The sequence below is a fragment of the Notolepis coatsorum genome (assembly GCF_963971535.1).
Source record: "Notolepis coatsorum genome assembly, chromosome: 2".
Taxonomy (NCBI): Eukaryota; Metazoa; Chordata; class Actinopteri; order Aulopiformes; family Paralepididae; genus Notolepis; species Notolepis coatsorum.
This window is the reverse complement of record NC_140166.1, coordinates 177110577-177135903: the sequence shown is the minus strand read 5'-3', so window position 1 is coordinate 177135903 and position 25327 is coordinate 177110577. Positions and strand designations below refer to the sequence as shown.

At 43.9% G+C, this 25327-nt stretch overlaps 1 protein-coding gene across 1 annotated transcript in view; it reads left to right on the top strand.

The window, feature by feature from the left end:
- The window catches only part of nhsa (Nance-Horan syndrome a (congenital cataracts and dental anomalies)), an 83241-nt gene extending 58824 nt beyond the window's left edge, over positions 1 to 24417 (top strand). Inside the window, exons 2-9 of the mRNA XM_084309085.1 lie at positions 7721 to 7873; positions 8698 to 8831; positions 11501 to 11563; positions 13970 to 14162; positions 15925 to 16056; positions 16793 to 19708; positions 19950 to 20067; positions 20192 to 24417. Of these exons, the coding sequence (XP_084165211.1) occupies positions 7721 to 7873; positions 8698 to 8831; positions 11501 to 11563; positions 13970 to 14162; positions 15925 to 16056; positions 16793 to 19708; positions 19950 to 20067; positions 20192 to 20840 (4358 nt within the window). The 3' untranslated portion in view covers positions 20841 to 24417. The remainder of the gene's footprint in view (positions 1 to 7720; positions 7874 to 8697; positions 8832 to 11500; positions 11564 to 13969; positions 14163 to 15924; positions 16057 to 16792; positions 19709 to 19949; positions 20068 to 20191) is intronic.
- Positions 24418 to 25327: the final 910 nt, after the last annotated feature.

Below are 25327 nucleotides of genomic sequence, written 5' to 3'. Positions count from 1 at the left end.
GTAAACAAAATAGACAAACAAGAACCACATTCATAGAAAGAGGATGCCCCCTATGTGGCCGCATTGAATTATATCATTACGGCGCTGCCAGAGTGAAGCCGAATTGAAGATCAGCCAGTCAGAAGGTGAAAGGGAGGAAGGGCTGACAAGAGGTTAATGAGATGATTGAAGGCTAATGTGTTTTCCTTCGCCCCATGCTGGGTGACAGCCGGCCACTCCCCCATTAGTGGGTTTAGAATGTAGCCTCCACACGCAAATGTACTGATACTGGCAATACCAACTCAGACAGAGTATCAATACATTACTTTTATTGAACAGTATAGACCAAATTGTTAGTTTTTTTTAGGTTTTATTAATAATTTCACCATGAGAACATTTGTCTATGTATATAAAAAATGCCGTAAATCAAGAAAATCAAGCTGCCTTGCTTTTAATTATGCTGCACATGTCTCTTGGTATCAGATTTCAGTATCAAATACCAGTAGCCGATCCATTTCAGTGGATTCCTAATATACAATCAAATACACTCACTAAATATCCCTCTGTGGTCTCTTTGTGGCGGTCTGTATAGCCGCAGTGAGCTAAGGCTATGGTTAGACTAGTGTATTCCTGGCGTTTTTTTATACGTTTTTGACGACGTTTCATGTCCTATCTACACAGAAATGCGTTTTTTGGCGTTTTTTTGTGGATACGGCTGAAACGCAAAATTGTGTTTGCGTTTGGAGATACGCAAAAAAAACGCTTCGACAACAGCGTGTAGTCAGCACGGAGCAGTTGTTGCGAAAACGCCCATGCGCAGTAGATACCATCTGCGTGCCCTTCCTGTGTACAGTGTGTGTGTTTGGGACAGAGCTCCGTGTCCCAAATAGCTTCAGCTACCATGTGTTGTCAAGTTATTGTTATAAGGACCCCAGTCCAAGCTACAACAGTCTGCATTCCCTTAACAATTGTTTGTATTGAGCCGTATTGTATTGTACCCATATGCAATATGTTAAATAAAGTTTACATCCATTCATTCTGCTAGCATTACCGATTGCATGAGCAGCTGGCTAACGTGAGCTATCAGGATTCAGACCCTGTTAGCTCAGAGTTCCTCTTTCAACTTAAGAAGCATTAAACAAAATGGCCCAGTCATCTATTCACCTTTGTTTAATACACACAGCGTTGTCTCTAATGTTATCTAACTACTGATAGCTCGCGATATCATCAGTTTTGATGCTGGCTAAGTAGCGTGAGCTAACGTTAGCTTCTAGCCACAATGCTATATTGTTATAATGGCATACTCCATTGACGTTAGCATGCAGCTAACAATGCTACAATGCTACCGATCGTTTTTTAGCCTAAACTATCCGCTCTTGGTGGTCACTTGTGTTGATGTTAGTTTTGTTTCATCAACAAATGACAGGCAGAACACACAGTGAATGTATCCGTTTTGTTTATTGCACTTTTATTAGGCTTTGCTGAAAAATTATTGCTGCATTGAGTAAAGCAAGATGGTGGCGCGGCATAGGCGCCTGCCTTATTGACATTTTCTTTTGCTGGAGCTTCCACCAGGAAGTGTATTGGCACATTCGTTCTGATTGGTTGAAATTGCCTTCATGTTTGCCACCTACTGCCACCTACTGCTTTGGCAGTGTACTACATCAGTGTGCTTGGCTGACAAAAACGGAAAAAAAAACGAAAGTGTGACTCGAGGCGCATGACGTTGCGGCGATACGCGGCGATACGTATAAGAAAACAATACGAAGATGATACGAAAGGTGTAACCTCAGCCTTAGAGTTGGAGGCTGATCTGGTGGTGTGAGGGAAAATATTAGAATGTCACTTTTGGCTTGAGAAAGACAGTTGGAGCTGTATGGAGCACTACTCATCTCCTACTAGAAGATGTTGTTATCGTGTCAGATGGGCTTGCTAGCTGGAGCCAGGCCCCACGGAGGGCGACACATTGTAAGGCCAACAGTTCATCTCTCAGCAGGGGGTAGAGAGGGCTGACAGTCCCCCCACCCCCACCCCACAACACAGATCGCTTCCTTGAGCATCCTGGCTCATTCTACAGTTTGTAATTTGTCATGGGTTCAAAAGGGAAGTTGAAATAGGCTTATAATAGCCTCCCCTTCTCTGTCTCTTAACTATGTAGCTCAATTGACAATCAAAAATACAGAGTCCACTTCTCACACACACACACACACACACACACAGACAGACAGACAGACAGACAGACAGACAGACAGACAGACAGACAGACAGACAGACAGACAGACAGACAGACAGACAGACAGACAGACAGACAGACAGACAGACAGACAGACAGACAGACAGACAGACAGACACACAGACACACAGACAGACAGACACACACACAGACACCTGTGCATAAGATGAGATATGAAATACGGTGAGATGTGTGGAATGAATTAGATTTCTCTTTGTATCCAGTCCAGACAGACAGAGACAGGTGACGACCAGTAGACTGCTCCATATGTAAAGCCCTCCTCTTTGATCTTCCCCTGGTTATTCAGCTCCAGCTGCTCTCCGCGTTGAGAGGCAGACGTTTGCAGACGAGAGCTTCTTTTCCAGGTCAGCAGGGTCACTGTGTTGATTACTGGTTTAGTTTATTTTGCAGGACCGGCGTGTGGATAAACAGAATCCTAAGGCTGGGGCTGTTTGCTGCGTTGGGCGCTGTGAGACATGACGTGGGACCCCTGGGTCATGTGACGGAGAGGGGGCGGGGGGCTGGCTGTGCAGCGGCAGGCACCCCCCCTCTCTCCAGTATTAACAGGATGCAGCGCTAGTGGGGGAAAAGTTAAGAAATGTATAACAGTTTGGCACCAGAACACCTAGGGAGATTCATGCCAAGCAGCCAGGTGTGAGCATTGAGTCTGCAGTGAGGCCCACGCCCGGCTGGAGAGAGAGAGCCTTTGATCATCAGCAGCAGGGGTGAACAGAATGTCCTCCAGAGAAGAGAAAGGGTGGTGGTGGTGGTTGGGTGTGGTGCAGTACTCAGGGTGCAGCGTGCCGGGGTCTCCAGGGGACCGGCTGGTGGCCAGGAGTCTCGCTCTCTCTCTCTCTCTCTCTCTCTCTCTCTCTCTCTCTCTCTCTCTCTCTCTCTCTCTCTCTCTCTCTCTCTCTCTCTCTCTCTCTCTCTCTCTCTCTCTCTCTCCCATCCTCTGGCTGGACAACAAAGCTCTGGGAGTTCTACTTCCTGCAGACGCGCGGGTCAGACAAGGCTCCTCACGGCCGCCGGGACGCGTCAACATGTTAGGCAACCAACTTGCGCCTAGCCACGCCCCCGCGGCGACGCGGCAACCACGGCCAGGTACAAGAGGGCCGGCAGATGCGCTTGTCTTGTTAAACCGAGGGTTTAGCGCTGTTAATCCGGGAGATACCGCTAAGAGCCCTCCCTCCAGATGTGTGAGACGTCTTACTGGCGTTGTGTTATTCAACACCACTCATTGATTGTTCTGGTAATTATGACCATATAAGCACTTATTAACATTATATTACTTTATTGTAATTACTACATCTTAATTTCACAGTCTTCTCCATTTGTGAGTTAAAAAATAAATAATAATAATAATAAATAAAATCCCTGAGAACAAGAATGCAAAAACTGTAGAGAATTTGACCCAGATCTGCCTGACCCTAATACTTCTGCCTACTAATGACTACAGCATCCGTGATAAGAAGGGTGTTATAGCCCAGCCTTGCCTAAATTCTCATTGTACTGTACTCCATGTTGGCATGGGAGAAAATCACGAGTGGCTGTGTGCATGTGTGTGTTTGTGTATGTGTGTGTGTGTTTACGTTTCATGTGTAATCCCATGTTTTTTCACTGTTAATGTATGCAGCCTCGCACACATGAATATCAATGATTGTTTACTGCGGCGTAGGAATGCAGCAGTCACCCCTGCCGCCTTGTGCACAGAGATCATTAGGAATCACTTTCACTTACACTTTCAAACATAAATAGTGTAACTTCAGATCTTCTCCAGGCCTCCTTTCCCAGCCCCTACATGCGTAATCTGAGAGTTGGCCATGTTCTGCCACCGGGCCAGGGGGTGTGTGCCCCCTAGGAGAACAAACCACCACTACTCTAAGTCCTTCATTCATTTCACTACTAAATGCAGACAGTAGTCATTTTAAATTACTACATTCTTTCACTTTTATTCTTTTTATTCGTTTAAACTTGGTTATTTATATGGATTTATATGTATAGCCTTTTGGTTGTTGTTGCAGACGGTCCGGTGTTCCGGTGTCTTGACTGTTGAGCTGGCTTTTACAAGCTCACAGTAACAGTGTCAGTCGTCCCCATGGCCTTTGGTGAATTATTGTGGCCCTTACTGGAAGTTTATTTGCCCCCCCACAGTGGGCGTGGGTGTTGGGTGGTAGGATTGGGTTTCCTAGCCGGGCGCTTGGCCATGTCGTTGGGGCACAAGTGTGTTTTTTCTTTTATTATATAAATATAACTAAATGTGTTATTCTTACTTTCTGCTGCTTGTCGTTCCCTTGTATTGACCCTGTTGACCTGTGACATAACTACCTTGCCTGAGAGCGTGAGTTTTGAAGTGTATGGACTGGGTATAAATGAACTGCCCTTCTTGGAATCAATAAAGTTGTATTGAATCTGAATCTGAAGGTGTGAGGTGAGGGGGTAGTTAGTTAGTGAGATCGCTCCAGGTGAATCTGAAGGTGTGAGGGGGTAGTTACTAGTTAGTGAGGTGTGAGGGGGTAGTTAGGCCTAACAAAAATAATGGTTGGTTTCAGGTTGCCGACCGACCCTGCCGATTTAGGTGCGACCCAATATATTTTATGAGTTTTTAAAAAAAATTATATATTAAAAAAAAAAAAAAATCCGATTTTTTTTTTTTTTTTTTTTTTTTAATAAAGTTTCATAGAAATCTTAGTCAAACATTTAGTATTATGGATATTAAACATGCTGGCAGAGTACATGCATCCATGTTGTTGTGAACATTTTAATTAAATAAAGAAATTCCCTATCCATAGTCGCCGTGGGAAAGAATAAAATAAAAAAATAAAATAAAATAAATTCCCTACCTACCCATGGCCAAACTGACAACCAACCTGAAACCAACTATTATTTTTGTTAGGCCTTAGTTAGTGAGATCGCTCCAGGTGAATATGAAGGTGTGAGGGGGTAGTTAGTGAGGTGTACAGTGAGGGGGTAGTTAGTTAGTGAGATCGCTCCAGGTGAATCTGAAGGTGTGAGGGGGTAGTTAGTGAGATCGCTCCAGGTAGTCGTCACGGTTCAGATGATGAAACCCTGCAGTGTCAGGTGCCATTAATACCCATTGTCTCTCACAGCTAATGGTGTTGGCACTGGAAGCTGGCTATTGTTGTGCTAATGTTGAGGTATCTGATTATCCCTTGTTTGCTTTGCTCTGGCTTCAGTTCTACACTAATGAGCTTCTATGGTGTCATCAAACACCTGGGATATACATACCACATCAATTGTTTACAGTCAGTCACACTTAGATGTAGATTTAGATTAGATACAATATACTGTAGATATAGAATGTAGAGATTCTTCCTGTGGTGGTAGGCGACCCAATGTGTGCGCGTGTGTGTGTGTGTGTGTTCCTGTGTGTTCCTGTGTGTTCCTGTGTGTCGCCCATCTCGCTTGTGTGTGGTCATCTGCATGACAAATAAAGACTTCTTATTCATGTTCTTACTGTGGTGGTCCACCACGGCTCTGCTGAATGAATGTAGGAGGAGACGTTGTATAAATATATACACATGAAGAAGGAGAAGGGATAAAGGCAGGCAAAACACTCCAGTCCTCTCCAGTATTCTGATACTAACTGTATTCTTAGATCATTGGCGGATCTATATAAAAAAACTGATCTATATTAAAACGGATCTATATTAAAACGTCTATTTTGTAGTTCTGTTGGCCCGTCGTTGTGGCAACTGGGCATTGATGCCAAAACATTTGGCTGCCGTCGATGTCAACAGACTGTAAGGCGATAAGAGCCGGATAACTTTGTAAACGCTGCTGGCGAACGAGGGCATACATAAATAGTCTGCTGGTAGAAACGCTAGCTGTAGCCCCACGACCCTGGGTGGGCCACGTGGGACTGTCCAGAAGCAGCTCGTAGCCTAGCCGTTACACTCACCCGTAGGGCTGACCTTCGGGAGAAAAAAATTGGAATTCGAAGCTTCGGGGGCCGAGATTCGATTTTAATTCGAAGCTTTGAGATTAAAAAAAAATATATGTATAATTATTTTTTTTTTTTTATGTTGTGGGACTTGTACAGCACTTTGTTCAACTTTGTCAGTGCTGTAAAGTTTAAACCTTTTTAAATCTTAGACAAACAAAACACTTTGCTTTCATGAAATATTGTAAGCCGTCATTTGAGGCTTTATAAAAGCAGCACAATGAACACAAATCTGTCTGTGCCGAGTCCGACCTCATCTTAACTAACAAACAGCATTGCTTGTTGTAGTTAACAAAGAGAGGCAGAGTTGATTTAGCAAAAAAAACATATATATATATATATATATTTTTTTTTAGAATCAAATTTTATTTTCATATTCGAATCCCATGCCCATCGAACGAAAGCTTCGAAGTATTTAAGACAGCCCTACTCACCCGTATCCTCTTGTAGCACAAGCAGGCATTTCCACACTTGACCGTCACATATTCCCATTTTCCAGACCGTCTTCTATTAGGGATGGCGGCGTTTGTCATGCAATTTCATTAGCTCTGTATGGCAGAGAGGCTATGAATTTATGACAAATTTTCACATAAACTCAGCTGAGAATAAGTGTAGTAACCTGACACCCCGCACAGACCTTAACCATTATACGTCCACAAGAATGCTGAAATGGAAGTTCAAGATTTCCTGCGGTTGCCCTTACAGTATGACCAGAGTTAAACAGGGCTGTCTCCTGTAATAAATGCAGTGTAGCCTATATTGTAAATGTAAAGGTAATGTACTGCATGATGAATACAAACCAAATCTTACTTTCTATTGCAACTACACGCCCCACCCACCCCGGCTCACAGCTTCTTTGACACTGCAGCGCTTAGACCTACTATGTGGCTTAGATACGGCTCAGTGGAGCTCATTTGTCAAGGAAAGATATGCATGGAAGTGTTCCGCAATTTCCTGGGAAACATGGTTTACATAATATGCTGTAGCATTCATCAAAGTTTCAGCAATGAGATTTCTATTTGCGTGTACATTTTGCAACATTTCATATCAAGCCCCCTCCTCCAAAGTTCTTAAAGCTCATTTTTTAACACAAGTTACAAAGATAATTATGTGTTCTGATGTGTAGTCCTAAATACACATTGACATCTGAAAAAAATAAAAGTGTTTGAGTGGCAGGTTGGTGTCTGCGTATTATGGCCCTATTGAAGATTGTAGACTCCGAGGTTGTTGTTTGTTGGAACTTGTAGTTTAGTTTGTATATTTTCACCAATTTCTCAAATGTGTTTCACCACAAATTGGTCTAAATCGAGACTTCCAGGGCCTTGCATGTATCGGATCTAGTGAACACAGACACTCATCCTGTCTCTCTCTCTCTCTCTCTCTCTCTCTCTCTCTCTCTCTCTCTCTCTCTCTCTCTCTCTCTCTCCCTCTCTCCTTCTCTCTCTCCCCCCCCTCTCTCTCTCTCTCTCTCTCCCCCCCCCCTCTCTCTCTCTCTCTCTCTCTCTCTCTCTCTCTCTCTCTCTCTCTCTCTCTCTCTCTCACAGCCGTGTCTAACCTGGACGTGGAGAGTAAGCTGACATCTCACTACCAGGCCCCCTGGTACCAGCAGAGGAACGTGTTCCACCCTTCCACCCGGCCAGCATGTGTGGAGGAGCTCCACAGACACGCCAAGCAGAGCCTGCGGGCCCTGCACAGAGGTGAGGCTCCTGCAGTCTGTCAGCCAGTCTACCCCCAGAACCCGGGACTTCACAGGCAATGCCACACAGCCGCTTTGATACACTCTCTTTCTCTCCCTATCTCTCTTTCTATCTATATCTCTCTCTCTCTCTCACCCCCCGACTCTCTGAAACTTTGGCAGTTTGGTTTGCAGCAAAATCACTCAAAATTCCATTATAATAATCACATTGACAGTTCCCTCATTAATAAAACTGTATCTCTCTCTCTCTCTCTCTCTCTCTCTCTCTCTCTCTCTCTCTCTCTCTGTTTGTTTCTCTCACCCTGAGTATTGATCTACCCCAGTGAACCAGTCTTCATTTAATTTATACTCTGCATGCTTTAAAGATGTTCTCATCTTTTTATCTTTCATATTCTGCATCGATGCACAAGGCATTTCTGGAATACGTGCCTCCCGTCGTAAAGGTCTGCTCTTTACCTCTCAGCGACAGCGCCATTCTGCCCTCTAGTGGATATCCGTGCTCACTGCTTCCCTAGATCCTAGTCTTTTAGTATGGTGTCGTACTGTAGTAGTAGACAATGCCTTGTTGTCATTGTATTTGTTAGTGTGTGCTCTGTGCAGTTTGTCATCCTTGGATTATGTTGTGTTTTTAGTCTTTCCCTGTTAATCCTAAATTTGTGTTTGTGCGTGTGTATGTATGAGAGAGAGAGCTTGTGTGTGTGTGTGTGTGTGTGTGTGTGTGTGTGTGTGTGTGTGTGTGTGTGTGTGTGTGTGTGTGTGTGTGTGTGTGTGTGTGTGTGTGTACCTCTACAGTGTTGGTAAGTGTTTACATCTTTTGTGTGGCAGATCACGAGCAGAGACGAGCAAGCAGCAGGGAGAGGAGAGTAACCATCGCTATCTCAGTGGCGCCCCCTATGCCCACATACCCCTCACCACGCACCCTCCGCAAGAGAGAACAGAGGGACAGGCATCTGAGAGCGGTGAGGGCACCTCCATAACATTCTCCATGGCAACTGTTAAAGCGGCAGAGTGTAGGATTCCAGTATCAATATATCATTGTCAAATCTATTATAAACGCCTGGTATAATTACCTAAAAAATTTATAATTAAATACAAATATTCTAGCTGAGAACATAGCAGGCATCGTAATGTACTTCCAACTATATGTGTGTCTCTGGATTGGATTTCTGGGGAATTCTGCTGGATTGGTCAACAAATTTAGTCTGTATACAAATTTGGTTTTAATGGTTCTCTCTGTCATCTTAGAAATGGTCTCATTTTCTTACACCAAGCTATACAAATAGAATTTACAGTGATATATTTATGTACTAATTTAGTAGCTTTAATCACACTGTCAAGTTAATTTGACCTCCAGTTACCTTGGCTCGATACTATCCATGTCAGTTAGCTACATTATCCAGTAAGCTCTTCTACATTGACTCCGATGACACTGTGAGATCCATTGGGTGATACAGCTGTTAACGGTTTGACATGGCTCCATGTGAATGTGTCGCCTAGGAGAGGACTGTGATGAACTCAGGGACACAGTCGGTGGAGGTAGAAGAAAAGGTAGATTAACCTTTTTAGGTTTGTCTTTCACCAGAGAGAACCAAGAGCATGAGGTCATTGTTGTATCTGTGTTGATCGCTCGTTCATTGTGATTAACCGTGGATCTGTGAATGTCCCCATATTGACTTACAGTATATGACAATGTTACAGCTCATATGAAGGAACCTGGTGAGTTGACCAACCCCCCCCCCTTTTTTTTCTTGATCCTCCAATCACAACTGTTGCTTTCCTCAAAGTTTGTTCAGAGGGAAGCAGTAGTTGTGATTGGAGAATCAAGAAAAGAGGCCAGGGTTTGAGAGGTCAATTCATGGGTTGCATTGTGGTTATTGTTCCCTCCTTTGATTTGTTTTGTTCTTTTCACCCTCATCAGTGATGTAGAACATCATGTTAAGCATGTGAACCAATCGATATATTGATTGTTTTGTGTTGTACTTTTTTTAAATTAAATGTTTCCCCCCATATTGCTGCAGGGATTGAAATAAACACTCCCCCCACCAGCCAACTGCTACTAAAATCTGGACGTGGCCGATAACAAAATGAACTATTGACCCCGCCCTCTTTTCTCGAACCTCTGAATCACAGGAAAACAACAGCTGTGATTGGAGGATCAAGAAAAGAGGGCAGGTTTGAGATAGGTCAATTCTATCAGCCGCGTTGGCGAGTTTACCAACTTGCGCTCATCGGTCTCTATTCAAATTATTATAATTTTTTTCTTTTTTTTACTTTGGCTGTTAAATCATTAAAGATGGTGAGACTCTAGTCTGAATGTACTGTATCCACTGTGGCTGGTGAACTGAACTGGTTTGTTTCATTCTCTGTGTGACTGCGCTCCTTTTTGTGTTCATTTTTACCTCTTTCTTTTATCTAGCACACCATTAAATTGTGACGTCCTGGATTGGAATACGGCCTGTGACCTTTTGTTGCATGTTTCCTGTCACTCTATATACCAGGGGTGAGCAACCTTTCTGGGCATGAGATCTACTTTGACCTTTTTCCAGGCTGGACAGGATGACCGCCAGCCAAACAGACGATCACCTAATACTCGTATTTCTCACTCGCCTGACACAGAACATAATATTATGGTGCTCGGACTCATAAAGGAAACAACATTTTACTTCTAGGCAACAGTTCCTCTCCTCTAGGAGCGCATGGACAGCCTCCTCGCCTATCTGTCCCCGAATATAACATACTGTAAACAGGGCACCCAGTGAAAGCTGTGATTGGAATGACTGACGAAATGATAGCAGTCTTTGTCTGAGTTTACCAGCCTGTCCAACGATCGACTCAACGGCCCCTTGAGATCGACCGGTAGATCGAAAAGACATGGTGGCCCACCCCTGCTCTATACTGTGCAACTGTAGTCACCTGACTACATGCCCTGAAATGTATGTTAAAAGATGTATAATAACAGCCCTTTTAGCTCAAAGTAAAGCCTCCCTCTTCTCGTTCACATGGAAATGTCTTCCACGCCATCAATGAGATGTATGTATGTCTCCTCTCAAGCAGCCAGAGAGGAGGGTTAGAGATGCAGCAACTCAACTAGCGCTGACGCAGGTAAACCCCTGGACCCTGGACACCCATCTACCATGTTTCCTGTGCTGTATTTCTCCGTTGCTTGTTTTGTTTTGAGAACCCCCTCAGTTTATTATTATTTGTATCACTCCCCTCTTGATAATCCATCTTTACTCCATTTCAGGTGAACAGGAGTTTGTTTCCGTTATTGAACAATGAGTCATCCTTGTTGTCATCGATCAATACGGCACTTCCAGGGCGAAGGAGTTGTTGTTTTTTTCTTTTCTAATCCACTGATAAATTCTCTCTCAAAGTAACAGCCGGTCGCACCTGTACCTGGTCGCTCTGCTTGTGGAGGACAGGGCCTCCCCAGCTCTGGACGCACCCCTCCCGTCTCCACCCACATGTCCGTAGATTCCCTCTCACTCAGCTCACCTCAGCGTTGCTTTTGTTTTTGTCTGTTGCCGTTCCCCCGTTTGTTTGAACCCTGACCCCTTCATTTACATGTGTCCATCATTCATCTCGTTGTCCTTTTGTTTTTTGTTTTTTGCCTTTTTCAATGTTGTAGTTTGAAAGCACCCGTTCCTCCTCCCCTACCGAATGTTGCCACTTCTCTCCCTGGAGCAGAAAGGTATACTCGTCCTCTCTCCTGCATTTATGTCTCTAACACCTCCTAAAACAACCACGGGAACATCTCCCCGTTTCTCCTGTCTGTTCTCGTCTTTTTCTATCCCTCCCTTGGTTCTACATAATTGCATCCCCTTTTTACAGCATGCCAAACGGGTTTACGGTTCATTCTGGGGAAAAAAAGAAAATTGAAGTAGCGCTCCTTCGTAACAGAGCGTCTTTTGTGCACGTTGACACATCAGACATTCAACAGAATAAACGATTGTTTTTTCCGAGTTCACGAGGAGGACCAGGGCTTTGAAACAGTCGGCGGCAGCGTGTTTGGAATGTCTGAGTGTGAGGAGGGTTCACAGTCGCTGAGGCCCAGCGGCCCGGGTTTCCATAATGATAGGGTCCACTCCGCGGAGCTTGTGTCTGTGATTACCCATGATCCTCCTGCGCCACGGTTACCCTTAAAAAACCCCGCCCCTCTCTCGGGCAACCCATCCTTGACGGAGTGGACGGTCTGAAGTACCCTATGTTAATGTTAGTGTTAGTTTGATTTCAGTTTTTCATTTCCTTCGTCTCTAGGCTCTCTCTCGCTCTCTCTCTCTCACCTTCTCTCTCTCTTTGGAGCTGAACTGTTTCTGTTGAGTCGTCATCAAGGACGTTTACTTTTCACTTCAACCCAGAGAAGCCCTCGCTAATGAAAATAGCCTCTGGATGGAGGCCCAAAAAAAGGAACTCTGTCCTCCCCGTTTTATTGCCTGACTCCTTTTCTTTCTCCATCCTGCCTCCTCCCTCACTCTCTTGCTCTCTCTCGCTCTCTCCCTTACCTACGCTTGTTCTCTCTCTTTCTCTCTCATTCCTCATTCCTTCCACTCTCCTTCCCTCTCTCTCTCTCTATCTCTCTCTCTCTCATCCTCTCTCACTCAGGCCCTTAAAACCAAATGTGCATTTCTATTCTAAAAACAAATCAGCTGTAAATGCACTACCTTTGATTTTTTTTTCTTTTTCTGCTATTTCCTTTTTTTTACCAGTTGGGAGAAGTTTCCAAGGAAACAGGGTTTCTTTTGTGGCTGGGGTCTTGTCTGAGAGACTCATTGGTCTGCTGGGAACAGAGAGCACAAAGGGCCCAAGAGCTGGCTTTGGGGGGGGGTGTAGTGGGGTGTGTGTGGGGGGAGTGGGAACCAGTTCAGCCTGAGAATCACTCCCAATTTCACATGCATCACCAGTCTCTGTTAGAGCAAAAAAAGGTAAGCGCTCTCTCTCTCTCTCTTCCCAAACTCATTCCATGGTGGAGACCTAAGATATATAGAGGATCTGTTGTCACGTGCCAGGTTCCTAGAAAAAGAGAAGCAAAAACCCTTCAAACTTGGTTTGTCTGGTCATGGACCGAGAGACTGGCGGTGGTGACTGGTGACGGCGCTCCTGCAGGCAGACTGCACACAGTGAGTGTGACGACTGAGCGATACTGAAGCTGTTACTCAGAGGAATGCCACTTCCTTTCAGACGCCGCGAGAGAACCCCTTTATTATTACGCAGACAACTGCGATACATTTTTGTCTGCACGTGACCTCAGGGTTTGTTCATCTTGTTTTTAAGACCCGGTGACTTGTGACTTGAAATTATTGTTTACAATACCGGTCAAGTTTCTTATTTTTAGCACGGGCAGTAGTTGGTTGGTATTCCCGGAGATGGCTTGTTTACTGAAAGGCAGAAGTAGATACAAACATTGTAGTTATACTGTGGTATACGATGCCAACTGTTTTATTGGTGGGACGGTCTTACAACTGGTTTTTGCAAACTTTGGTTTTGCAGGCTTATGTGTTTATTGTTAAGTATTTGGTTACTGTGGTGACAAATGTAATAACACACTTCTTTTCCCAGCTACAGACGTCTGTCTCTTTATTTGAGCATATATTGCCAAATATAAAAAAGATACATTTATTTTTGGAATGCAACTCTCTCGATTTCCCTTTTCACAATTTGTCTTTTGCATGAAGTCTACGGCCTTGGTTTCTATAGGTGTTGGGTGTACTTTTCAAACTTTCATGCATGCTTAATCATCATTATTCAATTGATCCTGTCAAAATGCGCTGTTGATTTCAAACTGAGTTCATAGAAGGGCGCGTGTATTGATTTCCCCCCTAATCAAGCTTCCGTTTAATACGCCACTAATCTCTACATCTACTCCATGTGTCTTTCCCAGAAAACTGCCAACTCGTTTTCATTCTAACTTAGACCAATTATCACAGTGCTATATATATATATATAAACATTTTAAACAGTTTTGGAACCCTGTGAATACTAGCACACGCCCTTCTCTGAAGCTCAGTTTAATTAGAACTCTTCCTTCTGTCTCACCCTCATGTAACCCCCCGCTCCCAGCGGTAATAACCTAACCATGCTGATGTCCAATCTGTTCCAGGCTGTATCTACTGACCCAGACGCAGAGGTGGTGGCTCTAGGCCACCGGCCCAAGTGTCCCATCCCTAACATCCCTACCACCTTGGATAAGCAGACTAACTGGTCTAAAGCCCTGCCGCTGCCCACCCCAGAGGAGAGAATGAAAAGCCATTCCCAAGTGATCACCTCATGCGTCATCCCCATTAACGTCACTGGTAAATTGCAAGCCCTTTTGGATGTTTTTTTTTATACGTTCTGTTCCATGTTTAAAAAAATATATATTTATATATATTAATATTTAAAATAAATGTTTACTTATTTTCCAAAGAGAATTTAAAGTTGTTACTAAAATATTTTCAAACATCTGAAATGTCCAAATGTGACACATAGGGTCACCATGTTGTCAGCCACCATGACAAAGTCAAGCTGACGCTCAAAGCTGCTGAATGTAAGAAAGAGTAAGGGGGTCTCGGTCAGTGCCCTGAGGCACTGTTCCGTTACAATAACTCAGGCAGGTTTGATCTGAAGACGCGTTAAACGTGTTAGGTATTGGATGCAGAAAAAATGCCTCTACCTCTGCAATGTCAGCAATCTTCAATTATCAGTGTCCATTCAAACATACTGATTACTACATCTCCCCTCTGGGTGTTTTGTGGAAGAAAGTACAGACTGTTGGGTTTCGGCACTCCTCATCAAAGACTTAACATTTGCTGTGTAGCATTGCTGTCCTAATAACAACATAACCCGTATATTTCTCATAGCAGATTTTCTCCTTGCTTCGTAGCTCTCAATTATTTCCATCCTCGGAGCCTCACAGCTCTCGAACTCAGGCAAACGTGAAAGCACAACACCCTGCTCGTTATCGTCCCGGAGAATCCTAGTTCGCGCCGCGTTAACTTCCCAGACGGCTTAGACAGGTCTGTTTGTGCCTGTGATCCGGGAAGACGCTGCCACACGAATGCCAATGAGTCCCACCAGAACAGTTCACAAGGGCCCGAACATATTTACTCTCACCGAGTCACAGAGGAGATGCCAAGAGTGGCCGAGTCAGAGACAGTCGAGAGGAAAAGAAATGTGCACATTGTGCGCAAAGTGCAGTAATTGCTGTGGTGCTGAAAAGGCTGGCCTGCTTCTCACATGATAGTCATGAAGTATGGTGGGGGGGGTGAGGGGCATCACAACAAGAAAGCAAGAAACCTCAAACTAAAGCAGAGACTTCCGTGGCTTCGTCTTAGTGAGATAGGGTGCCAAAAGGTAGGACCACAGAACTACTTTATGCTTTGACTTTTTTCCCCTCTTGAGTTTGAGTAGTTTGCGTCACTCGTTGATCGCTTTCTTTATTATTTTTTACTTTTTTTTTCAAATGTATTTAGTATTTGGGGGTAGTTAACGACATGTAGTTCAATTCCTAGTTTAACTACATTTTGGAGTAGTTAGGTGATAGTGAGCTGTGCCTACTTTCAAATCTTAGTCGTTTGTTAGTAGTTAACTACTTATGTGGTTATGTTAGTTCATTACAAACTATGTGTAAACATTTAGCATTTTCCTGATTCCACCTTAGCAAATGCTACCTGTTTAACTTCTTTCTTTTTTTAAATAGCTGGTAGTTGGAAAAACAGTAAAACTACAGTTTTAGAGTAGATTCCCCAACACTATTTGTATTGGTTCAAATACTACTATGTAATTCAAGCATCAAATAATGGACGTTTTATAAATACCACTCCTGTTGAATAGCACATTCATGAAATGTCTCTGCCCTCTCCTATAGCCAGTGAGACCTTATAATAATCATGCATTTGTTTGTGTTATTCTTTATTGATTTTCTATGCGTATGCCTAGGATATATATATATATATATAGGTTTGACCTAAATGTTACAGATTTCCTCTTTGAGGCAGTGTGGGAATTAAGAGGGAGCATCGCTGCAGTCGCCACCAGTAAACAAAGATTCCTCAGATGTCCTGTCTCCTTTCGCAGGGGTTGGCTTTGACAGAGACGCTAGTGTGCGCTGCTCACTTGTCCACTCACAGTCCGTGCTTCAGAGGAGGAGGAAGCTGAGGAGACGAAAGACTGTCGCCGGCATTCCCAGACAGGTGCAGCAAGACCTAGGTATGTCAAAACACTTGTTTATGATCACTAACCTCAATCATCCTGCGTCGTTCAGACACATAGATATGGTATATAACTATAACTGAAATGTGGTCCTGTAACTCAGTGGGTAGGGCATTGCACTAACACTGCCAGGGTTAGGGGTTTGATTCCCATTGATGCTGCTTGTGCAAAAAGAAAAAAAACATTTGAGCAGTCAAGTTAGATTTCTCTCTGTCATGCTTCCCTTCACTGTGTGCATTTATCTCTCTTAAACTTTCATCATGTTACAACAATAATACTAGCCTTTGGAATCATGGAGACATTAGTTGTGTTTACAATGGATGTACAGATGCTTCAGTTTACACCTTATGGCTTAATGTAGGGATTCTAAATCACATGTTATAGTATTTTACAACAGTGATAACTGTGTCGCTGTAAGTACAGGGCGAGTTAATATATTATGTCATCCAAATGGTAAAGTTGTGTTTTTAAATTGAAAAGAAATTAAATTATTGTTGGAGAAGTGGAAGCTGAATGCAAAACCGTCTGTCTTTTACAAGTTCTGTTATTGAGATGAGTAGATGAGTAGCATCTCCTGATGTGTATCGCTCTGCCTACTCCCCTGACAAAGTCACTAAGGAACATAGCATGAAGAAATAAAGAGTGCTCCTGTTCTCTGTTACAATTAATTTGTTTGTCTCTCCACGGGTATTTTTGTTATTCTTATTTAACAGTGTTCCTTGCCTCCCCCCAGACTCTGATGAATCTCCTGGCTCCGGGGAGCGGACGGTGATAGTTCATGCCAGCCCTGACTCCTCCCCCTGCAGCGACGACCTGGCCAGCCGTCTCAGCACCAAGGACTCGGGTTGCCAGACGGAAGACTTTCTGGTCTCAGGAGCGCCGTCTCGGAGGAGGATCCGCGCTCAGAGGAGCCAGGGAGCCTCCGTCTCCCTCTCCCACTCCACCGGCAACATCTCCTCCCTGCAGGACAGCGCCGACGCCATGTTCACTGCCTCGGTTGGCGCGCGCCTGCGGTCCAGGAGTCTTCCGCGAGAGGGCGGGCGTCTGACGGACGAGGGCCACAATGACAGTGACGAAGACGATGATGACGACGCGGAGCTCTCCCCGTTTGAGGTCGAGGACTTCCTGTCTGGCGCCGTGGAGTTGATTCTGAAGGATGAAGAAGAGAGCACGGATGACCAGACCATGCCTGACCACCAGCGAGGGAGCCTGAAGTACAAGCAGCACGCGGAGAGTCCGGAGCACCATGGCTGGATGGAGAGGGGACGCTCCCGGTTGCCCAGGAAGGCTGACATGGGGAGCTGTGAGATCTCGTCGAGCTCAGACACCTTCAGTAGCCCTATCCACTCGGTCTCCGCCGCAGGGGTGCTGGGGGGGCAGATGGACCATAAGGATGACCACCAGTCTTCCAGTGGGAACTGGAGTGGGAGCAGTTCCACCTGCCCCTCCCAGACGTCAGAAACCATCCCCCCTGCAGCCTCGCCTCCTCTTACCGGGTCTTCACACTGTGACTCTGAGCTGTCTCTGAACGCAGCAACTCACAGTAATGATGATCCAGCCAGCTTCATCATGGACCCTTACCAGATGGACAGGTTGCAGGGCCTCAGGACCCAGCGGGCAGGTTCCTTTTCCTCCACAGCCATGGACCTGTTAGAGGATGCAGGGCTCAGCACTGCCAGTGAGGGGGAGTGGAACTACCCCCACCCTGATCCACCCATTTCCCAGGACAGCCCAGAGCAGAGCAGAGAGGCTGAAGGCAGCCTGGGGTGCCCCAGCTTCACGAGCATGGCCACCTATGAGAGCAGCTACTCTGACAGGCCGCCCTCCGAGAAGGCAGACAACGTTTCACACTACTCTGTCGACACTGAAGGCTATTATACATCCATGCACTTTGACTGTGGTCTTAAAGGTAGCAAAAGCTTCACTTATAACTATGCAGCCACTGGCTCTAATTGTGGCCACACAGACTTCTTCGGGAGACGCTGCCTCTCGTTAAAAAAACCAAAGGTGAAGCCGTCTCCGCCTAAGAGGAGTTCATCCTTGAGGAAGATCTGCAGCGAGGGAAACATCGCTAACAGAAGAGAACCAAAGATAAGTTGCGGACAGCAACTGCCACTGTCTTCCAGGGAGAAGAAGCTGCAGCTGGATTTGGCTGGAGAGAACCTGTCTCTAGTCAGGGATCCCCTGGAGGCCTGGGGGGTCGGGGGCTCAGTTGAGCTACCCGACTTAGGTGTCTTTAATTCCACAGAGGCTCACTCCTTTAAGGATGAGGGAGCTGTGCAGTCAGATTATGCGGATCTCTGGCTCCTCAATGACTTGAAATCCAATGATCCCTACCGATCATTATCAAATTCCAGCACTGCTACAGGTACAACTGTTATTGAATGCATCAAGTCACAGGAGTGCTCTGAGTCCCAAACCTCCCAGTCTGGCTCCAGGGCCACCACCCCCTCACTTTCAGCAGAGGGAGAGTTCAAGCTGGCCTCTCCTGAGAGGCTGGCAGGATTGGCATCCCCATCCAGTGGCTACTCCAGTCAATCGGAAACCCCCACTTCCTCCTTCCCATCTGCCTTCTTTCCTGGCCCGCTGTCACCATCTAGTGGAAAGAGGAAGCCCAAGGTTCCGGAGAGGAAGTCCTCTCTCTCCTCACTGCAGTCACTGTCCTCCAGCGATGGAAGCTCATCCTCCAAGAGAGACCTGGAGCTGCCAATCATACCTCCCTCCCACCTTGACCTAAGTGCCCTTCAGAATGTTGCTAGCCAGCCTTCTGCCCACAGGAATCAGATGCATATTCTCCATAAGAATAAACAGAAGGCCCCAGTGCCACTTCCAGCTAAGGCTGAAACCCGACCCCTACCACCAGCTAACTCGGAGCTGCCCGGCACCTATCCCATGGCCATCACCCCTACAGTGCTGCACTCAGTCCAACTGAGACCCATCAATAAGGATGGTGAAGGGAGCCATGGCGTAACCAGCTGGGATGCTGCCACCAGACCCAAATGTCCCACTGTGAACACTGTCAGCCCAACTTGTAGCAGTAAAGCGTTAGAGTTCAAGACTCCTCCAGCCTACGATTCTCACCATAACACCCCCTCTCAGGAGAACTGTGAATCACTGTTTACCCCAAAGGAAGCACCCGCAGTTGTGGCAAGTGAAGCAGCATGTCATAGTGATGCGGGGTACAAGCATGACAGGCACGCTCCAACTCCTTTATGGTGTCTGACGGCATCCAGGCTTCAGTCAGAGCAGACCACGGAGCAGGACCTTCCGATCACCGATCTGGCCGAGGTGACCACCTGTCAAGAGGAAGAGGTGACGAGAGACTTGGCAACTTCCTTCAGGCTTCCTGAAGGCAACTGTGAGTCAGAGCCACTCCCATCACAGAGACCCAAGCTATCTGATGGAGAACCCTCATTGTGTCTGACTGAAGCAGGTTCTCCCTCTGTTCATCACAGTTTAGACAAGAGATCTGACGGTCTTGACAAAGTGCCTGTTACAAGTTATCAGCCGGAGACATCGCAAGCTTACCCAATCAGCGATGTCGGTAGCAAAGACGTGGAATATGAGGCATCGGGTGCTGCCACAAGTGCCTCGCAAGACAGCAAGGAGGAAGAGTCCACACCAGACACAGAAGACTATTTCAGCAGAGGTAGATGTTACTAATTATTGTTACTGATGCACTTTATATTCATATTTAATATTAATGTTTATTTTGTGTTGAATATCACGTAATCAGTATGTTTAGAAGAATATGCTGACTAACCACCTTTTAATGTTGATGAAGTGATTACGTATAATTTGATGTCAAAGTTATGATTTACTGTGTAGGAGAAGTAAGAAATATATTGTGGGAATTTTGTCCTTAACTTGAGCTAAAATTCCCTCTACAGAGTCTACACCCAGTGATAATGCAATGTCCCCTCTGCATGAAGAGACTAGGCCAGAGGATGTCTTTCTGTCACCCTCCAAAGCACGCACAACTGAGGATCTGTTTGCCATGATACACAGGTAGGTATTTTGGCAATAGCCTCTGTCCCAGATAAAACTTGAAATATTTCCAAACAGATCGCTGTGTTTGTTCCAATAGAGGTTGTCACAGATTTGTTAATAGCTATTCCATTTTTCATTGCAGATCCAAAAGGAAAGTGTTGGGCAGAAAGGATTCTGGAGAGCTGGGTACGCGTAGCCGCCTAGGTGCTGCATCTTCGAACACACCACCTGTCACCCCCGTGACCTCCCCGGGTCCCTCCCCGGGTCCCCCCCCAGTGACCCCGGCCTCTCCAGTGACCCCGGCCTCTCCCGTGACCCCAACAGGCCTACAGAAAGCCCCCGGACCCATTTACAGGAACGCCAAGAAGTCCAGCACCTCCAACGAGGAGTTCAAGCTGCTGCTGCTCAAAAAGGGCAGCCGCTCTGATTCCAGCTACCGCATGTCGGCCACGGAGATCCTCAAGAGCCCCGTCGCTCCTAAGTCCCCGGGAGACTCGTTTCTCGAGGAACCCAGACCGGCTGAGTCTCCCTCTGCGCTACAGCAGCAGTCGACCTCGAGTCCAGATCTCTCCGGCCCCTTCCTCAACTCTGAGGGCTTCTCCCCGAAAGCCTTCCTCTCTCCCGCTGCCTCGAGACAGGGCCGGTCCAGGATCCCCCCGCCGGCCAACAGCAGCCGCTATGGCGGCCGCAGCAGACTCTACACGGCGCCCATGCAGGCCATCTCGGAAGGGGAGACGGAGAACTCGGACGGGAGCCCGCATGATGACCGGTCACCGCAGAGCTCCTCCTAAGAACTGTACACCACCTTCAACTGGTGTTAGCCTTTCAAATATGGGAGAGAGAAATATCAGAACATTGAAATGATAGTACAACAAAAAGAACAAATGGACCAGAACTACTTATGACATTTGAACTATGGTCAGTCGTTACGAAATACGGTATGTGTTTCTGGCCAGGAAGAATGACTGGTTATTAAATTCTGTATCCATGAGGTTGTTTAATTATGGGGAAGGCAAAAAATCATTAGGCTCATTTTATTTACCATAGCAGCAGAGAATTCCATATAATTTCATTCTGTTGATCTGGAAAGTTCTCACGAAAAGGAAAAACTCACTATCAGGAATGGGAAATGGGAAACATTTAGAATCACACTCTGTTGAAAGATATGATCAACAGGCAAAAAGCATTACGTAGCATCATCATTCCAGATCAGCCATCATCAGAAAGCATTTTGACGCCATAAAAAAATAAACATATCTCATATGCATCTACTCTGACTGTTCAGTCTACTGGAGTATGCTCTAGACAAGAAACGTTAGATACAGTCAGGGTAATAGAAAAGGGAAAGTTAGTCATTTTATTTAAAATAATGTGTACATATGACAAATTTGGAACACCTAAGGCCTTTTTAAGGGGGTGTTTTCAAGCAGGGCATTTCTCTAACTGAGCCCCTCCCCTCCTATAATTGACCATATTCACATGGCAGCCATTTTACTCTTTTGTCATGCTCAGGTTGGGTTCCTTTCCACCCTGTTCCCTGAGCATGACATAAGAGCAAAACGGCTGCCTGTCCGAATATGGTCAGTTAAACACGAAGGATAGGTTACTAGTTGATGAAAATATTTTGCACTTCATTTCAAATGATTTGAAGAATACCCCTTAGTTAATATACAATGGATATAAGAAATACCCTTTTTTCCGGTCTATGGCACATTATAGGTTCTGTCTTTGATCCCTCTCTCTCTGTGGGTTCCTTCAGACCTTTCCGGTCACAATGTGTCCACTGCCCTATCATAAAACATTCAATCTATTCTCAGTTATTCTGCTGTCAAAGGTTTCTAAGGAATTATATACATAATGAAAAACTGTTGTGAGTTGATACTTTGAGTTTGAGTCAATAATACCTTTTGGAGAAAGAATAAGTATATTTTACCACATGTATTCTGTGAATACATGTGCAATTCTACACACAATTTGTAAATGGTTTCTTATTAACTTGAAAACTGAGAGGTTTGATAATCCAATGACCAATTATTTTTATACCCCAAACTGAATTTCAGGACTAACACTGTGAGAAAGCGCAGAAGACTGTGAATCTATTATACATCTTTACCCATTGCTGGAAAGTGATTTGCGGCATGCGATATGATGTCTTCATAATATTCTACTAAATTAATCCCTTTGTAAGCATGCAATAAATTACATAGGGACATAAATATATGAAAATTAGATAACTTATTTGATAACATATGACAAGACTTTTCAAAACCACTTGAACATTTATTGACATGTACATGGAGATGTAAGATATAACATTTTTAAAAGCGGAAACTGAAAACATCAAAACCGAGGACTAACTCGACAATCTGGTACAGGGAGACGATGAGGGAGATAGCAGGAAAATGGGAGTTTTAAGAAGTGAAGATATGTTTGTGGGAGCGATGAAGGCAGAGAATGGGGATAACTGTAAAAGAATTGAGAAGGTCAAATGTAAAAAGGAAAAAAAATAAGTAATTTGTGGTTTGTTGACTTTGATGCGTTTATGAATTGTTGAAAGGGGTAAGTGGAAAGTGTTTTAAGAGGATCAAATATGTGTTTCTTCATAATGTTGGTCAGAAGAATTCTTTTTTTATTCTAAAGTTTGAAAAGTATGTGTGTCTCAGCTGTGGTCTTAAACTAAGTGACAAAAGAAATGTGGACATCACTCGAGACGTTATTCAACGTGTTGCCCCGTGATAATTTTGTCTTGTTTTTGGCTGAGGTTGGTTCAGCTGACTGTTGAGGATTGGGATTAGGTTGTTATAGGCTGTCAACTGCAATGTCAGAAGTGAAATGAATAAGGTTTTTTGATTTATAGGCCTGGCATTTGCTGCTATTTTGTACCAAATGCCCCCTGTGTTATTCCCCTCCCCCCACCAACATGTAACCTGTTGTGGTTTAATGTTTTCTGTGCAACAACAATCTAGATGTATTTATTTATTTTTGTTACTAAACACAGAAGGGTAGGGCTTGAGATAAATCAATAGTCTGAGGTCATGAGAAATTTATCTGTGTACTCTAAGTGATTTGGCTTTGACATCTATAGGTAATCTAAATATGACATCTATTCATGAAAGTAAGATGAATTTATGGTATTTTTAACGATAACATATTTTATTCAGAGACTTATTTTGTTTTATAAAGATGAATGAGACAAAAAAATACTTTATTTAAAGACAGACACTGGTTCTGGAGACGATTGAGAAAAGCAATTCAGTATTGTCATTCAAAGGGGATAATTAATAGTCATAAGCTACAAGTGAGAGTTTTTTTTATTTGAAGCTGGAGCCCCAGAGGGAAAGCATCTGTCCCTGTGTTTCTATCACATCTTTAATCGGTGGTCCATAGCACTCTCTTTGGTATGTTGTTTATTAACTAGATGATGGTACTCAACCATTATGCAAACTTGATGTCTTTTCAGTGTCTATGTAGCCATATTACCCTATGGGAATCCTCAAATGGCACTACAGGTGCAGTCGTATATCCTTAGGTACACTCATTACACTGTAAATGTTAACACCACAGACGGCTTATTCCCACGATTCCCTGAGGTAGCTCAGTAACTTGAGACCACACAAAACAAGCTGGGTTTTTTTTCTTCTATTGAGGATAAGCTGTATACGATAATGCGAGGACTGTTAAACTTTCTTACAGTACAGGGTACACAATGGGTTATGAGTCTGTCAACCATCATTCCAACAATCTATATATAATCTTGACTTTTGCACTGATAAAAGTGATGTTTGTGAAGTTTTCGGTTGTCTCTTTGCTGTACCTAAGGCTATTTATAGACCTTTCCTTGAGACTGTTTTACTTTCCTTTAATAATATTCTTCACGGCTCATAATCTGAGTATATGCTTTAGGAGTGGAGTAGATGCTTTTGCCAAAGGGTATAATGTGTTCATGTGTTAGTGACATTGAACTGTTCTTTTGGTTACTTGATTTGAAAGGATGCTTAACAAAAAAGAAAAAAAGTTAAAAACATAAACCAACCCTAAAGGAAGATTACAGTGTAATTTCTGGTACTAAGATACATTTCATTCGGACTAAATGAGATTCAAATCAACAGATTAGCATCAGTTTTATATTTTCTTTGTACAAATGTGTAAATACAATAACTTTAAGAAAAAAAGAAATTGTTACTGAGGTTGTTGAATTGTTTCTTTTGTAAAAAAAAAAAAAATCAAAGTTTACATTCATTTCGAACCTTTGTATATTTTTGAGCTGTGCAACACTATGTCTTGTATTTATTTTTAGTAAACATTGTGGAAATCCCATAGTAAATCTTATCAAAGCCAGCACAACTGGTTGCTTAGAACATGTGTATAGAAAAGGCAAATAAATGTGACTGCTTTGAAAAATTCTCTGGCTACAGTTTCTTTTTTTGGGTGTTTTTTGCAGCTCTTCAAAATTAAGTTATACATATAACAATAATAAAAAAAAATTATAATTATGGTTATAATCTGAACAAATACACATTTATCGAGCAATAGTCCTATTTCATTATCAATATTAACAATTGATAATAAATTTGTTTTTGGTTCTGATTATGAAGACCTCATCGATGCGCGGCTTGCGCACATTTTGATATTTTGAAGTAAACACAAAAACAAACACTAAAGAGCTTTTCACAAGGTTATTTTTCAACTGACTATACCTTCTCTTTAAGTATCTGGACTGTTGCTTCTTAGAATTGATAGCAACAGCAAGACTGTCACGGTTGGCTTTCCAACCAAAACAAACCATTACAACTCAACTGGTGACTGGGACAGATGAGATTACATAGGTTTAATTAACTGTACTTAACTCTGCTCCAAAACTCATCATTTCAGTTCAACATTTTAGCAACTTGTGACGATCAGCTGATACAAACGTCCCTCCTTGTGATTTCCAGCAAAGAAGTAAATGTCCACGTTTGATCTTGCTGTGTGTCGCCTGATAGTGTCGCCTGTTGTTCAGCCAGATATGAATTTAGTAGCCTATCTGAGATAGAATTTGCACTTTCCCCCTAGAATAAAACCACATAATTCTACGTTTTCTCTATATAGGAAAGAAATCGGTTTAAAGCAGGAAATTCATACACAATGCAGTGTGAAGTTTAAGCATTGATTGATTGAAAACTTTAATTAACAGATTGCAGAATGGGTACAGTACAGCTCAATACACACAATTGTTAAGGGGATGCAGACCAGAGAAAGACTTTCGTCTTGTTTACATGGGTCCCCCATTTTCAATTCA